The sequence below is a fragment of the Canis lupus genome, chromosome 25, assembly GCF_011100685.1.
Source record: "Canis lupus familiaris isolate Mischka breed German Shepherd chromosome 25, alternate assembly UU_Cfam_GSD_1.0, whole genome shotgun sequence".
Classification (NCBI taxonomy): domain Eukaryota; kingdom Metazoa; phylum Chordata; class Mammalia; order Carnivora; family Canidae; genus Canis; species Canis lupus.
Window position 1 is genome coordinate 11332316 of NC_049246.1, and position 15089 is coordinate 11347404.

Sequence of the window (15089 nt, forward strand, 5' to 3'; positions counted from 1 at the left end):
TTGAATTTACTTACTAATTCTAATAATTTTTTTTAGTGAATTCCTTAGGATTTTCTGTATACAAGATTGTGTCATCTGAAAATAGAGAAAATTTTACCTTTTCTTTTCAAATCTGGATTTCTTTTTTTTGCCTAATTGTGCTGGCTAGAATGTTTATTGCATTATTCATGATAGCTATTAAGCCTCTAGTGTAATGTCCAATAGGGGTAGTGAGAGTGGCTGACCTTGTCTCCTTCTCAATCTTAAAGGGAAAGCACCTAGCATTTCATCATTAATATGACATTAGCTTTTAAGGGTTTTTTTTGTTTTGTTTTGTTTTTTTATTTATGATAGTCACAGACAGAGAGAGAGGCAGAGACACAGGCAGAGGGAGAAGCAGGCTCCATGCACCGGGAGCCCGATGTGGGATTCGATCCCGGGTCTCCAGGATCGCGCCCTGGGCCAAAGGCAGGCGCCAAACCGCTGCGCCACCCAGGGGTCCCTCTTAAGGGGTTTTTATTTTTGTAGATGTCCTTAAGAGGTTGAGGAAGTTCCCTTCTTTTTTTATTTTTTTTATTTAAAATTTTTTTTTTTTTTTTTTTTTAATGATAGTCACAGAGAGAGAGAGAGAGGCAGAGACACAGGCAGAGGGAGAAGCAGGCTCCATGCAGGGAGCCCGACATGGGATTCGATCCTGGGTCTCCAGGATCGCGCCCTGGGCCAAAGGCAGGTACCAAACCGCTGCGCCACCCAGGGATCCCTGAAGTTCCCTTCTATTACAAGTTTGTTGAATATCGTTATCATGAAAGAGGTTTGGATTTTGTTAAATGCTTTTACTGTATCTATTGAAATGACTGTGTGCCTTTTGATTTGTATTCTATTGATATGGTATATTAATGACATTGATCTTTTTGGATGTTAAATCAATCTTGCATTCCTGGAACAAATCCCACTTGGTCATGGTGTATCATTTTTTATATGTATTCAGTTTGCTAATGTTTTGTTGAGCTTTTTTGTATCCACACTCACAAAGATAATGATCTGTGGTTTCCTTGTGTTGTCTTTGGTTTTGGTATCAGGGTAACAGTGCCCTCAGAATGAATTGGGAAGTTTCCCTTCTGTTTTTTTTATTTTATTTTATTTTATTTTATTTTATTTTATTTTATTTTATTTTATTTTATTTTAAAGATTTTATTTATTTATTCATGAGAGACAGAGAGAGAGAGAGAGAGAGAGAGAGAGAGGCAGAGACACAGACAGAGGAGAAGCAGGCTCCATGCAGGAAGCCTGATGTGGGACTTGATCCCGGGACTCCAGGATCACACCCTAGGCCGAAGGCAGGCGTCAAACCGCTGAGCCACCCAGGGATCCCCTCCCTTCTGTTTTAGAACAGTTTTTGAATAATTCATATTAGTCATTTAAATGTTTGATAGAATTCACTGGCCGTCGGGGCCTGGGCTTTACGTTGTGGGTAGTGTTTTAGTTACTAAATCGGTCTCTTTATTATAGGTCTATTTGTGTTGTCTGTTTCTTGTTGAGTTAGTTTTGGTAGTTTAGGTCTTTCTAGGAAGCTGTCAATTTCATGTTGTCTAACTTATTGATCTACAATTACAATATTTCTTTATAATGCTTTTTTTTAAATAATGCTTTTTGTTTAGAAATACTGGTAGTAATGTCTGCTCTTTCATCTCTGATTTATTAATTTGTCTTCTCTTTTTTTCTTTTCTTGGCTTGTCTGTTTAAAGGTTTTCCAATTTGTTCATCTTTTTTTTTTTTTTTTTTTTAAGATTTTTATTTGTTGGGGCACCTGGGTGGCTCACTTGGTTAAGCCTCTGCCTTTGGCTCAGGTGGTGATCCCAGGATCCTGGGATTGAGCCCCTACGTCAGGCTCCCCATGGGGAGCGTGCTTCTCCCTCTCCCTCTGTTTCCTCTCTGATCATGCTCTGTCTCTCTCTCTTTCAAGTAAATAAAATCTTATTTTTTTTTTTTAAAGATTTTATTTATTTGAGAGAGAGCACATGAGAGAGCAAGTGAGCAAGCACAAGTGGAGTAGGGGGCAGGGCAGAAGGAGAGGGAGAAGCAGACTCCCCACTGAGAAGGAAGCCTGATGCCCAGCTCAATCCCAAAACCCCCAAATCATGACCTGAACCCAAGGCAGACACTTAACCATCGGAGTCACCCCATCCAATTTGTTCATCTTTTCAAAGAACTAACTCTTCTTGGATTCACAGATTTTTCTCTATTGTTTTTCTGTTCTCTATTTCATCAATTTCTACTGTAATCTTCATTCTTTCCTCCCTTCTGCTTCCTTTAGGTTTAGTTTGCTCTTCTTTCCCTAGGTTTCTAAGGTGGAAGAGTGGGTTATTGATTTGAGCTCTCTCTCCTTTTTCAAAGTAGGCATACAGCTTAAACTTCCCTCTACACAGCTATAAATTTTAGCTCCATCCCATAAGTTGTAGAATGTGACATCTTCATTTTCATTCATCTGTTTTCTCATTTCACTTTTGATTCTCTTCTTTGCTTCACTCACTAGTTAGGAGGGTGTTGTTTAATAGGTGAGCCTCCCACATTTCTTGCTGTTACTGATTTCTGTTTTCATTCCACTGTAGTCAGAGAACATACTTTGTAATATTTCTATCCTTTGAAATTTCTTTTTTTTTTTTTTAAATTCTTTATTTATTTATGATAGTCACACAGAGAGAGAGAGAGAGAGAGAGAGAGGCAGAGACATAGGCAGAGGGAGAAGCAGGCTCCATACACTGGGAGCCCGACGTGGGATTCGATCCCGGGTCTCCAGGATCGCGCCCTGGGCCAAAGGCAGGCACCAAACCGCTGCGCCACCCAGGGATCCCTCCTTTGAAATTTCTTGATGTTTGTTTCTTGGCCTGGCATATAGTTTATGCTAGAGAATGTTCCACATGCACTTGAGAGGAATGTATATCCAGCTGTGATGGCTGAGGTCTCTTATAGATGCCTGCCTGTTGGGCCTAGCTGGTTATTAGTGTTGTTGAAACCTTCTGTTTCCCTTTTGATTTTCTGTCTAGTTGTTCTTTTTTTTTTTTTTTTTCTGTCTAGTTGTTCTATTGAAATCTTCATCCATGATTGTTGAATGGTCTCTGTGTGTCCTCATTCCTGTCAATTTTTGCCTCATGTATTGCTACTCTGTTGGTAGTTGCAGATGTTTATAATTATTGTATCTTTGTGATGGATTGACCCTATTCCTTTTTTTTTTTTTAAGATTTTATTTATTTACTCATGAGAGATGCAGAGAGAGAGAGAGAGAGAGGCAGAGACGTAGGCAGAGGGAGAAGCAGGCTCCACACAGGGAGCCCCATGTGGGACCAGATCCCAGGCTTCCAGGACCACGCCCTGGGCGGAAGGCAGGCGCTAAACCTCTGAGCCACCCAGGGATCCCCAGATTGACCCTATTCTTACAAAATGTCCCTCTTAATCTCTAGTCACATTTCTTGTTTTAGAGTCTATTTTATCTAATATTAGTATAGCTACTTCAGCTTCCTTATGGGTGCTCCAAAGCTCTGCTTTGAATTTTCAAAGGCTTTGATGGGCACTGTAAATCAGGGAAGAAATTACCTCTTTTCCTTTTTCTTTCCCCTTCATCTTTCTTTTTTTTTTTTTTTTTTTAAGATTTTATTTATTTATTCATGATAGTCACACAGAGAGAGACAGAGAGGCAGAGACACAGGCAGAGGGAGAAGCAGGCTCCATGCACCGGGAGCCCGATGTGGGATTCGATCCCGGGTCTCCAGGATCAGCCCCGGGCCAAAGGCAGGCGCCAAACCGCTGCGCCACCCAGGGATCCCTCCCCTTCATCTTTCAATGAAATACTTTACCAATTAACCAACATACTTGAATGCTAAGTATGGTTCCCAACATGAAGACCTGTGTGATGTGAAAACTCTTGTATCTAGATAGAACCCTTCCATGCGATTGGTTCATCCTCTTCACTTCATCAATTTAAATCACATCCTCCTTAAAATAACAAGGAGTCCTCATGACCCAGACTTAGAGGTAAGAAATGAAAATTAAAGGGAAAAGGAAATCAGGAAAAATTGTGTTAAAATCAGAGGAATAGGAAGGTGTTAGGAAATAAGATGTTTACTCTTAAGCTCCTCTTCAAGTCAGAAAAGCTTCCCCCAATTCTTTCGATCATTCACTTGCTCTGAATGCAGTGGAAGAACCCCCAAGTGATGCTGATGGGACAATAGGGTGGAATGAGAATGGCACGCTGGGACCTCTGTGTCTGTGTGCCTCAATGTGCCAGAGTGAGTACTGATTTCAAAAGGAAAAAAACACATTTAGAAAATAGATGTAATACCACTCAGAGCAAGGGGCTCTGTTTGATCTTTCCCTGCGTCTGAGCCCACTTGTCCTGAAGGAGGATAGCCCCAATACTCCGATTAGATGAGAAAACCTCATATTCTGTGCCAGTTTCCTGTCACTGCTTTGAGCTCTATGAGTTCAGAGAGGGGAGGGTGGCGTGACCTCAGCCTAGCTGTGTGTTGGCATGAGTCCCTGGTGACAGTGTGTCTGCGCTGCCAGTACACCGACAATCTTTGGAGCACCTCTTCCTCACTCAACAACCAGCCAATTTGGTCTCAGGAAACCACTCTGCAGTGCTGGCTGGGTTCAGAAGTCATTTTTAATTTTGTGACAAAGACAAATGTGTCCTATGGGAGTAGTAAGTGGTTTTACTGGTGATATTAATGGAACCGTGACCTCTTCTGTATCTATGGTCCTACAAAACAAAAAATGTTTGTATTATAATATGTCAGGCAAGTTCATTCTTAGCCCTTCCTTGAGACAAATTGTAGAGGAAGTATACTATTAATAAGCCCAGAGCATATTTGTGTGTGCGTGTGTGTGTGTGTGTGTATCCAGTCATAAGCTCATTTGCAAACGCAATGGATTTTAATGCCACTGCTGACTTGATACAAATGATGTATCTTGAACTGTGTTGGGCTGGGCATAATTCATTGAAGTTCTTAACAGAACTGCAGCGGGCCCAGTGCTGATATTGGTATTGGCTTGTAAAAGGGCAATAGTTGTAGTAAAATTCAAGTGTTGGGGAGATCCAAAATGATACAGGGAAAGGAGAAATTCAAAGGCACATTGAGTTCACCTCTTCTGTTTTCATTTGGGATTGGCATTCATTAGCCTAGAAATGACTACACTAATGTTTACTATTTCCTGCACAAACTTTTTATGCCAGCATCCTTTGTTGCAAATAGTTGCTTAAGGAGACAGTAAATTAAATGTGAAGGATTTACAGTTTTGTTACATGAATTAAACCATTTCCTGGTGTTTGTGTTTACCTTGGGCCTCACAAAGAAGACAAAAATATAGACTCACAGGAGGAAGGAAAGGAAAGATCAAATCCCAATCGTTTCTGCCTTAATGTCTAGCTCAGCAACTTTATTTAAGGGAGGAATTTTGTGCTGATAAGTGAATCTTTGTCTCTGTATAATTAACTTTTCCTCTCTGCATATGTTGCTATACCTGCTGAGTTCTCCTAATAGGCATAGAACTATTAACTGTGCAGTGTTAGTGTCTCATTCTATTGGGCAAAACTAAAGTAAATCAGATGCAGAATTGGTAATTTGCCTCAAGTAAAAATGGATGCTGCTTTATCATCTGAGGCTTAAATTCAGCAATTCAAACTGTTGTTATAAAATAACACATAACCATTCTAGAAAATCTGACAAATATATAAAAAGGTACATAAGAAATAACAATAAAGCCACTACTCAGACATTTTAGTGTATTCGTTTGTTTTTTTTTTTCTAATGCCATACCTGAATATATATTTATACCTTTTATAGTTAAGATCATGGGTATAATTTGTGATTCTCATACCTAATACCCTCTCTCTATAAGTTCAAATCTCGCATTATAATAAGAAAGGTAACAGCTAGCACCTATGCAGTATTAACTCTCTGCTAGGTTCCATTCTAAACACTTTACATGTATTCCTTCATGTAACCCTCATTATAGCCCTTTGAAGGAGATTTTGCAAATGAAGCACAGAGAGTAAAATGATTTGCCTGAGGTCTCATAACCAGTAAGGGGCAGAGCCAGGATTCCAACCCAGTTTGTAAAGTGAGCTCTGAACCCCCATGGTCTGCTGACTCCCTCTGACTCAGCCTTGTAAGGCCTTATCCCTAAGCCTACCCACACAGCCCTGCCCCTGGGCAATTGTCCTCTTCTCAGTCCTTTCCCCACTGCATGTGTGAAAATCAGCCTAAGTCTCTGAAGAGCAGTTGCCAGCTCTAGCCCTTGGTGGGGTGGGTAGGACTCCAGCCCTGAGGGTGGTACAGGGGAAGAAGATCAGTAGACACCGGCCTCTGGGCCTGGCTCTGCTTACATCATTTCACGTATTTACACTTCGGTCTTATCTGTATAAGGACAGGGTTCTTGGCTAGTCCTTCCTTCATTTTCTTAGTTCATTCATTCACTTATTCATTCATTCATTTAATACACATCAGATCGAGATGAAAACAATCTGTTTCCTCTCCTCTAGGAGTTCATCAGCCAGTGTGTAGCCAGAGAAGTAACCTGCCAATTCAGGGGAAGAGTGTGTGAAGTGTTGTCATTGGAGATTGTTGGGAGCTTGGGGAGAGCTCCTAAGGTGGGCTGGGGCGGAGAGAGGGTATAAGGAAGAGGCTAGCCTAGCAAGGCTAGCAAGGATGGGAGGAATTATTTAGAAATCTAGAGTGTATGAGCTTAGCTGTGATAATAGAGTCTTTCTAGTGTTGAGTGTGTGTCAAATGATTCCATCTTAAACAGGCTACACTAATGGTACTTTTTTTTGGATTAAAACTACAGGAATTTATTGTCTCACATTCTGGAAACTAGAGATTGAAATCAAGGTGTCAATGGGGGGATCCCTGGGTGGCGCAGCGGTTTGGCACCTGCCTTTGGCCCAGGGCGCGATCCTGGAGACCCAGGATCGAATCCCACGTCGGGCTCCCGGTGCATGGAGCCTGTTTCTCTCTCTGCCTGTGTCTCTGCCTCTCTCTCTCTTTGTGTGACTATCAAAAATAAAAAAAAAAAAAGGCGTCAGTGGGGCCATGCTACTTCTAAAACCTGTAAGGGGCTCCCTCCATGCCAATTCCTACCTGTGCTGTTTGCTGGCAATCCTTGGCAGCCCCCCCACTTGCACCTTATCGCTCAGTCTTTCCCTGTGCATTCACATGTGTTTTCCCCACATGCCCATCTCTCTGGGGCCATCTTCTTATAAGGGCACCAGTCACGCTGCAGTAAGGCCCACCCTACTTAACCGATAATTCCTTAGGCAGTGGCTCCATTTGACTCAATGAGATCACATTCTGAAGTATTAGGGGTGGAGGACTTCCACATTTTGTTTTTGGGGAGACACAGTTCAACTCATAACAACTTAATAGCTACCATCTAGTCTAGGCAACCACTGCCTACTTACTGCTCTGTGTCTCCATTCTCCATTCAGTGTCCAGAATGAGGGAGCTTCTGAAAGTGCAGCAAACAGGTAGGGGACTCTGGGTCTTTCCGGTCCAGATGGAGAGAGTTAAGGTCAGACTTCTTTCCATCTGGGCATTTAGGGCTGAAGTCAAGGGCAGAAGATGGGAACACAGTGATCCTGAAGATGTCAATGGGTTCCTGAGGGTGAGGGCATGGGAGACTGAATGTTTCTAAAAGATCTGCTGCTCATTCTGGTCCCCAGAGGAACTACAGAGAAGCTGAACAGGTGGTTTGAATCCTTTTGGCTTCTGAGATTTGGCCAGATGCCATTCTTCTTAAGGGTATTATCTTGGTGATTATTTAAAGCCTTTTCAAGCCCTCTTTCATGCAATGGCACATATCATGCTATTAGTAGATACATAGAGCATACTAAAGAAATCTAATAGCCCTAGGAAATCAGTGCAGTCCTCAACACTGCTTCTCCAGCCATTCCCCTTGCCCTGAGCAGCTCAGAGCTTCTAACTCATTATTAGTCTGCTGGAAAAGGTCTAGAAAACCTTGAAGTCAAGCTTCTATCATTCAAATGCTAATCTTCTCTCCAATTTGACACCTTTGCATTAACTCTATCTGCTCCGAAGTCAGCTGACCATTGCACCCAAGGCCCTTTGACTCCTTACAAAGGCTCTGGAGGGCGCTTCCTGAGGCACTTAGCATGGCTCTGGTAAGAAGTTTATGCAGAATATTCTCCTTTCTTTCTCCATGTACTTTTATGGCTTTGGGCTGTAGTAAGCTAAACCCACCCTCCCTCCCCACCCCCATCACAGTTGCATCTTTGGGCATCAGGGGTAATCTGACCCAAGGTCAAGACCTGAGTAAGGAATTTGGTTTATTACAGAAGCATTTCTGGGTAAAAACAAAGAGGGCCAAATTCAGAGACAAGAATGTGAATTCGTGGATTATATTAAGGGGGACCTGTGGCAGTGACCTTATTGCCCTCACCTAGCTATGGTGTCTAGATGCTGTTGATACAATCATTTATATATATATATATATATACATATATATATATGTATATATATGTATTTTTCATTTTCTTCTCATTCAGATACAGGTAGACCTTTCTTAGAGATGCACAGTGAAATACCCGAAATTATATATATGACTGAAGGAAGGCAGATCGTCATCCCCTGCCGGGTCACGTCACCTAACATCACTGTTACTTTAAAAAAGGTAAAACCAAGCAATGCCTCTTTCAGCATATCTTTACTGCATGTGAACACAATGCATTTTAAGTCCTTTTATCTCCCTGGAATGATTTTCTTACAGACACTTGGGCTGCTCAGTGGACTTTTCTCGGATATCCTTTTACTATAAAGGATAAGTGCTAGAAGTCATCCTCAGGCATGTACTTAAATGTAATAACATGACAATGTTGTGGTCATAAATCTGTGTGGATATAATGAACAAAAATCATGCAAATGTTCATATATTGCCACAAAACCAAATGTCTGCAGATGTGAGAAAAACCAATTCTGTTGCTTATACAAATTAATAGCTTGTCAGAGACTGGTTAATTTTTGCTAAGGGCAGAACTGTGAGACAAGTGCATATGGAACTACCACCTTGAGTTTGAGTTGTGAGAAAGAAAAAGATTTGGAGTAGAATCTAATAAAGATAAAACCTAAAATGTGACATTCCAGCTAATTCATTGATGCTAAGAGTTTGGGAGCAGATTAGGGTTAAGAATTGGACAAGAACTCCCCAAATGGAAAACTGTGGTGAGTCCTGAGAGCTTGAGCTTTAAGAGGAAAAGTTAAGGCTGTCCCAAGGCAGCACCTAGCACCCCCATCACATTGTAGGTACTCACATAGTGGTGGTAGTAGTCAAGTTGGATTTTCAGTATCACTGGTTGACTCTGAGTCCTGGAATATGATGGAGGTGTCTACTGTCTTCTTCTCCACTTTCCTATATTACTGATTCGATTTAAGCCCTCACTATAGTCCATTGGTGACAGGTTTTAGCTCCCATGATATCTGTGTATCACTGCTGGTATTTATAGAAGCAGTATATTTCAGTGGTGGAAACTCCAAAGGGAGTCTAAATCAATTGGTGGAAGGAAAAACTGAGGTTCTGAGGGAGTGGGGGACCTCACAGACCATGCTGAGCATTGGAATCCGTATCTTGATTTCTCCCTCTGTGCCCTTACCACCTTTGCAAATGGTTTACTTTGGGCAGGAGAAAGACCAGTGGTTAAGAACAGAGCACATTGCCTGGGTTCTTCTCACCCTACCACTTAACCTGCTGAACAAACTGGCAAGTTATCGAAACTTCCTCCACCTCAGTTTCCACATTGGAGAGATGGGAGTGATTACAGTGGCACCCACCTCACATGGTGTTAGGAAGTAACTGAGGTGATACATAAAAGCCTTTAGAGCAGTTCTTTGTACAAGCTGAGCCCCATTAAGGGTTATCTATTATATTTATCTAACAGTTTAATATCCAATATGTGATTCGATATTGTGATATTTATTGTCAAGCATGGTATCCACTCCTCTGAGTCTGAGATGATAATCACTGTGTGTGAGTAATATGGAATCTACCATGGGGCTGTGGACTTGTCTGTTTGACGCAAGCTCCTCGTCCTTTTTGCTCTAGTGCAGATCACTTGTCTGTTGTAAGAAACTTTCCCAAATTCCCCCATGTAAAAACCTGAGAGGAGCTTATTTTCTCTGTTATTCTACCTAAGATTTATAACACACATGAGAGAAAGAGAAAGAGAAAGAGAGAGGAGAGAAAACCATAGTGTTCTTATAGGGATTTGGGTTTGCCACATATATATGGAAACTATTCTATTATGTATGTAAGTTGCCCTGAAGTTGTAAGATCTTTCCCTTCCACTTCTCTTCTTGTTCCTTTTAACCTGCTGTCCCCTCCCTTTCCTTTCTCTATGCCAGTGTTGGCGTAGCCGTGATAAGCTGGAGGCAGCCTCCTAGACAGTCCTTCCTTTCAGGGCTGCTCCCCTGCCTGCCTCTTTGTGACACTTGTGGCCACCACCATAGCTGATGAGCTACATGGTCTTCTGCTAATTTCTCTCTCGTCAGCTCAGAACAAGGTTTCTTTGTCAGTGAACTACTAGTAGTGGCAGTGAGGGTAGATAAGAGGAAGAGAAACTTCCTCTGCAACCTTTAAGGAAACTTTAGTGTATTTCTCGATTGTGCTGAGAGACCATCAGCAAACCCTTCTTTTAGATGCAGCACAGGATTGCGTTCCCCTATGTTTAAAGCATCAGAGATCTCAATCCCTGACTTAAATTTTTCTGAGCTTTTCCCTTAGTAATTTGTACCACATTAGAGGGGAGGCTTCTTTTTCCTCCCGCCAGAGATAGAGCCTTCCTAAGTTTGCAGATAGAATCATGATTTACTAGAACATGAAATGCATCCTTCACTTGCTTGCAGTCCTTCATAAACAGGGTGCAACTCCTTTCAAAGCTGTGTGACCCTCTGGTAACACAGACCAACACAGACATGCTCACTGGGAGGGGGCGCTGGTGATGTTTCGCAGAGGAATTTCTGCCATAGAGTCGCAAATCCCAGCCAGATTGCTCCTAGCAATATAAATAAATGATAAACAGATAAGTGATGCAAGGTGCACTTTTTAAAAGAAGATGGAAAAGATCTGAAGCTTCCTCAGGGCAGTTTGGCTTCTTTTATCATCTGTTGTGGGAAGGTAATCTGATTTTTTTTTTCCTTCTCCAGCGGGGGATAAGTCATAGTGGTCATCAGAGATGCCTCTGAAACTGGGCTGGCAGTCTGGCATCAGGGGAACATGGCTGGACCACTCTGAGGAGCAATATCCCTTTATAAAGCCTAATCCCAAGGTGGATTGTTTATATTATAGTCTTTAAAAATAAAGTTCTTGGTGTCCAGTAGAAGGCATAAGGGAAAATCAAATCGTAGATTCCTTTCTTCTGTCTGGACTCCCTGTGTTTGGGAGCACTTCATTCACCACAGTGTCTCTGGCCTCCACATCTGTTTGCAGCTGTCTTGACTGTTTCCCTAGATTTCCCTCCCAAAGGCAGAGTCGAGGCCCTCAACCTTCTCAGAATGATAACTCCAGTGAGCGCCAAGTGAATGCTATGAATCTCAGAGGACTTAGAATTACTTAGTCTTCTGAAGACAGCCATCACTACATAAATCATACAAAATGGGAGGACAAGTTACGGCTTGTTAAAAACTCCAGATGATGAGGCTCAGAAGGGTAACCTGGCGGCCCCAGTGGAAAAACCCTACTTGATTTTTCTATTGAGTATCAGGCCAGTCTGTTACAAGGATGATTCCTGGAGGCCAAGTGATACGGGCTCACACTGCAAGTCTGACATGACAGGTCTATCCCGGGTGGGTGCAGCCTGTCACCGAGGCTGATAAGGAATTATCGTAATTGCTATAATTTATCACAATAATCTAAATCTTGAGACATGGAAAGAAAACTAAAAAGCTAATTATGACAAACTGGTTTTTACCTGTACTATTTTATTTTCACTATAGATGAAAATTATGTTTTCACAGGCTTCTCATCAAACAGTATTGCCGCAGTGCTAGTATGATTTCCTTAAAGCATGTTTTTTTCCTTTTCAGTTTCCACTTGATACCCTGATCCCTGATGGGAAGCGAATAACCTGGGACAGTAGGAAGGGTTTTATAATAGCAAATGCAACATACAGAGAAATAGGGCTTCTCACCTGTGAAACAACAGTCAACGGCCATTTGTACAAGACAAACTATCTTACCTATCGACAAAGTAAGTGATGTTCCAAAGGCATGAATGCAAGCCAAAATGCTCAAGGGTTTATCTGCTTAATGAAAGCTTGATTTAAAAAAAATCTCATTTCTTCTGCTCACAGCCAATACAATCAGAGATGTCCAGATAAATACCCCAAGCCCAGTCAAGTTACTTAGAGGTCACACTCTTACCCTCAACTGTACTGCTACCACTGCCTTGAACACAAGAGTTCAGATGAACTGGAGTTACCCTGGTGAAGTGAGTGACATTTTTCTATTTCTCCTGGAGGACAGTATTTCTTTTTAGCAAGTGAAATGCCATTGAATCTTGGAGGTGGGCAAAATCAGAATATTCTGACTCCTGTGGCAGTTTGAGTGAAGAGGAAGCTGTGGATTTGATTAGGGTGCTTTCCTTGTCTGATGTTCCATGAGTGTGTGTGCATAGATATGGTCTTTTGATGTCTGGAGGTTTTGTTTTGAAGTGTATAGGCTAGTATTTCTACTGCATAATTCCAAGTGGAAAAGGGGATTGTTTCATCCTTGGAAACTATTCTCTGGGATTTAGAGATGAGAGAGAAATTTATCACTAAATGCCAGGCAGGGCCTCTCTTTTGTAAGAACAACAACAAAAAGTTGTTTGAGCGCTTTAATTTAAGATACTGGCAGACAGTGAGGCACCTGACTGGAGCATGTTTGGAAAAGATATTACAACCCAGCCATCCAGTATTCCATTCCATCTATTAAGTGACAAAAGAGCAATGCTGTCCTTCAGAAAAATGAGAAGAATGAAGATTGAGTTGGGTCTCCTTATTCAGACCAAACATCCTTGCAGACAATCATTGTTTGAGACTGTATAGATGGGGAATCTATGATCAACTGTTAAGAAACTGTAACTGTTACTGTGGCCCCTATTTGCTATGTGACAGTATGATTAATGTGGCATAAGCACAGTCATGTGTTGTGTCATTCAGATTGCCCAATCACAAAGTTAACTGATGATTAAATTATCTGCAAAAGGATGAATGTATCAGCCCCAAGCTACAATTGTTTCTCATCAACATCTCTTGCCATGGAAATAAAATAACCTAGCAACAAAAAGATGTAACAAGTGCCCTGTAGAAACCCTTTAAGGACTCATCAGTCATATTTTTCTAGAAAGTGATATTGTTTCATTTAAATAGAAATGCTAGGACTTGCAATAGTATCTTTTGGGTTTTGATAGAAGTCAGACATTAGATATTCTCAATAAACACCAAGAGAGAAGAAACTCTTATCCTGTTGGTGGCTCTACTGTAAGAATATGATAATACATCTACTGACTGCTAGTTACCTTCTAAAATGGCACTGTCCAATAGAACTTTCTGTGATTGAAATATCTTTTCTGACTAATAAGTAACCACTAGCCACATGTGGCTATTGAGGGCCTGGAATGTGACTAGTGTAAGGAACTGAATTTTTTATTTTTATTTTATTTTATTTTTAAGATTTTATTTATTTATTCATGAGAGACAGAGAGAGAGAGAGAGAGGCACAGATACAGGCAGAGGGAGAAGCCGGCTCCACACAGGGAGCCTGACATGGGACTTGATCCCAGGACTCCGAGATCACGCCCTGGGCCAAAGGCAGGAGCTAAACCACTCAGCCACCCAGGGATCCCTTTATTTTTATTTTAATAGCCACATGTGGCTGGTGGCTGCAGGGCTTGACAAAGCAGTTGTCAGAAACCCAGGATCAGCTGTTTTCCAAAGGCAGAAACAATACTGATGTTACTCGAATTTGGGAAGAAAGGAGTTCTCTAAGGGAGAAGACAAGTAATACCTACATGTTACTTTACATAGAGTTGCTGAAAATCCCTCAGGCTAGTAATTAAAGGATTGATTATCTGAAAAAAAAAAATTTTTTTTTTTTTGATTCTCTGATTTTTGATAGTGGTGATTGACATCTTCTTTCTCGTTACTGCCAATAAGGAAGAAAATGGCCTACCCTTGTGTCTGTTCCAACAGGGCAATATAAGGACAGGCAGGTTGAAGTTTCTTAAACATGGCACAGAGGAGAGTTAGGTTCAAGACCCAAAGACTAGTTCTGTACTGCTTTCTTTATTTTTAAAAGATTTTTATTTATTTATTACTTACTTACTTACTTGAGAGAGAAAGAAAGAAAGCACAAGGGGGGAGGGGCAGAGGGAGAGGGAGCAGATTCCTTGCTGAGCAGGGGACCCGAACTGACACAGGGGCTCAATCCCAGCATCCTGGGATCATGACCTGAGCTGAAGGTAGACACTCAACCAAGTGAGCCACCCAGGTGCCCTCTGTCCTGCTTTCAAAGTCTTTTTTCCACGCCTCCTCAGTGGGAAAGATGGAGAGGGAGAAATAACATATTATGTGTTATAAAATGTAATGCTAAAAAAAAGTGAGAGAGGGAGAAGAAACAATGGAAGGAAAAGGCAATGTGATCTCATCTTCTCAAAACCAGGAAGGAGTCATTGTGGCCAGTTTACACTGCTGAGCCTCGAGGCCTGCTCTTGGTCTTCCCTGAGGCAAACATGAGAAAACATCCTACCACCACCACCAGCACCACCAGAGTGTTGGCTAGGCTTGTAGATGGCTTTGCATGTCCTCAGATCCTTTCAGTGTGATTTAGCAGAAATTGGTAAACATTGCTCAAATAATGTAATAATGAAATCGGAATTATTACACTTTAGTATGTGTAGCCAGGACTCATGATTTTTTCCTTTACTTGTAGTAAGCGAGCAAAAGAAAACTCGCATGGTGTTTTTTTAGAGAAACAGTGTCATTAAGCCAGATACCAAAGATACTTATTGCCTAAGTAAGTCACATCTATGCCCAGAAAGCTGGTAACAGTTTCGAGAGGTGTGTG

At 41.5% G+C, this 15089-nt stretch overlaps 1 protein-coding gene across 6 annotated transcripts in view; it reads left to right on the forward strand.

Moving 5' to 3' along the window:
* The window catches only part of FLT1 (fms related receptor tyrosine kinase 1), a 178311-nt gene that overhangs the window by 41900 nt on the left and 121322 nt on the right, over window positions 1-15089 (forward strand). For 2 of the 6 annotated variants that reach the window (XM_038573381.1, XM_038573380.1), the window contains exons 4-6: window positions 8540-8664; window positions 12069-12231; window positions 12335-12471. In XM_038573381.1, the coding sequence (XP_038429309.1) occupies window positions 8540-8664; window positions 12069-12231; window positions 12335-12471 (425 nt within the window). Of the gene's footprint in view, window positions 1-4507; window positions 4773-7462; window positions 7502-8072; window positions 8156-8539; window positions 8665-12068; window positions 12232-12334; window positions 12472-15089 lie in introns of those variants that run through there. The other 4 variants (XM_038573384.1, XM_038573383.1, XM_038573385.1 and 1 more) reach the window with 4 other exon arrangements.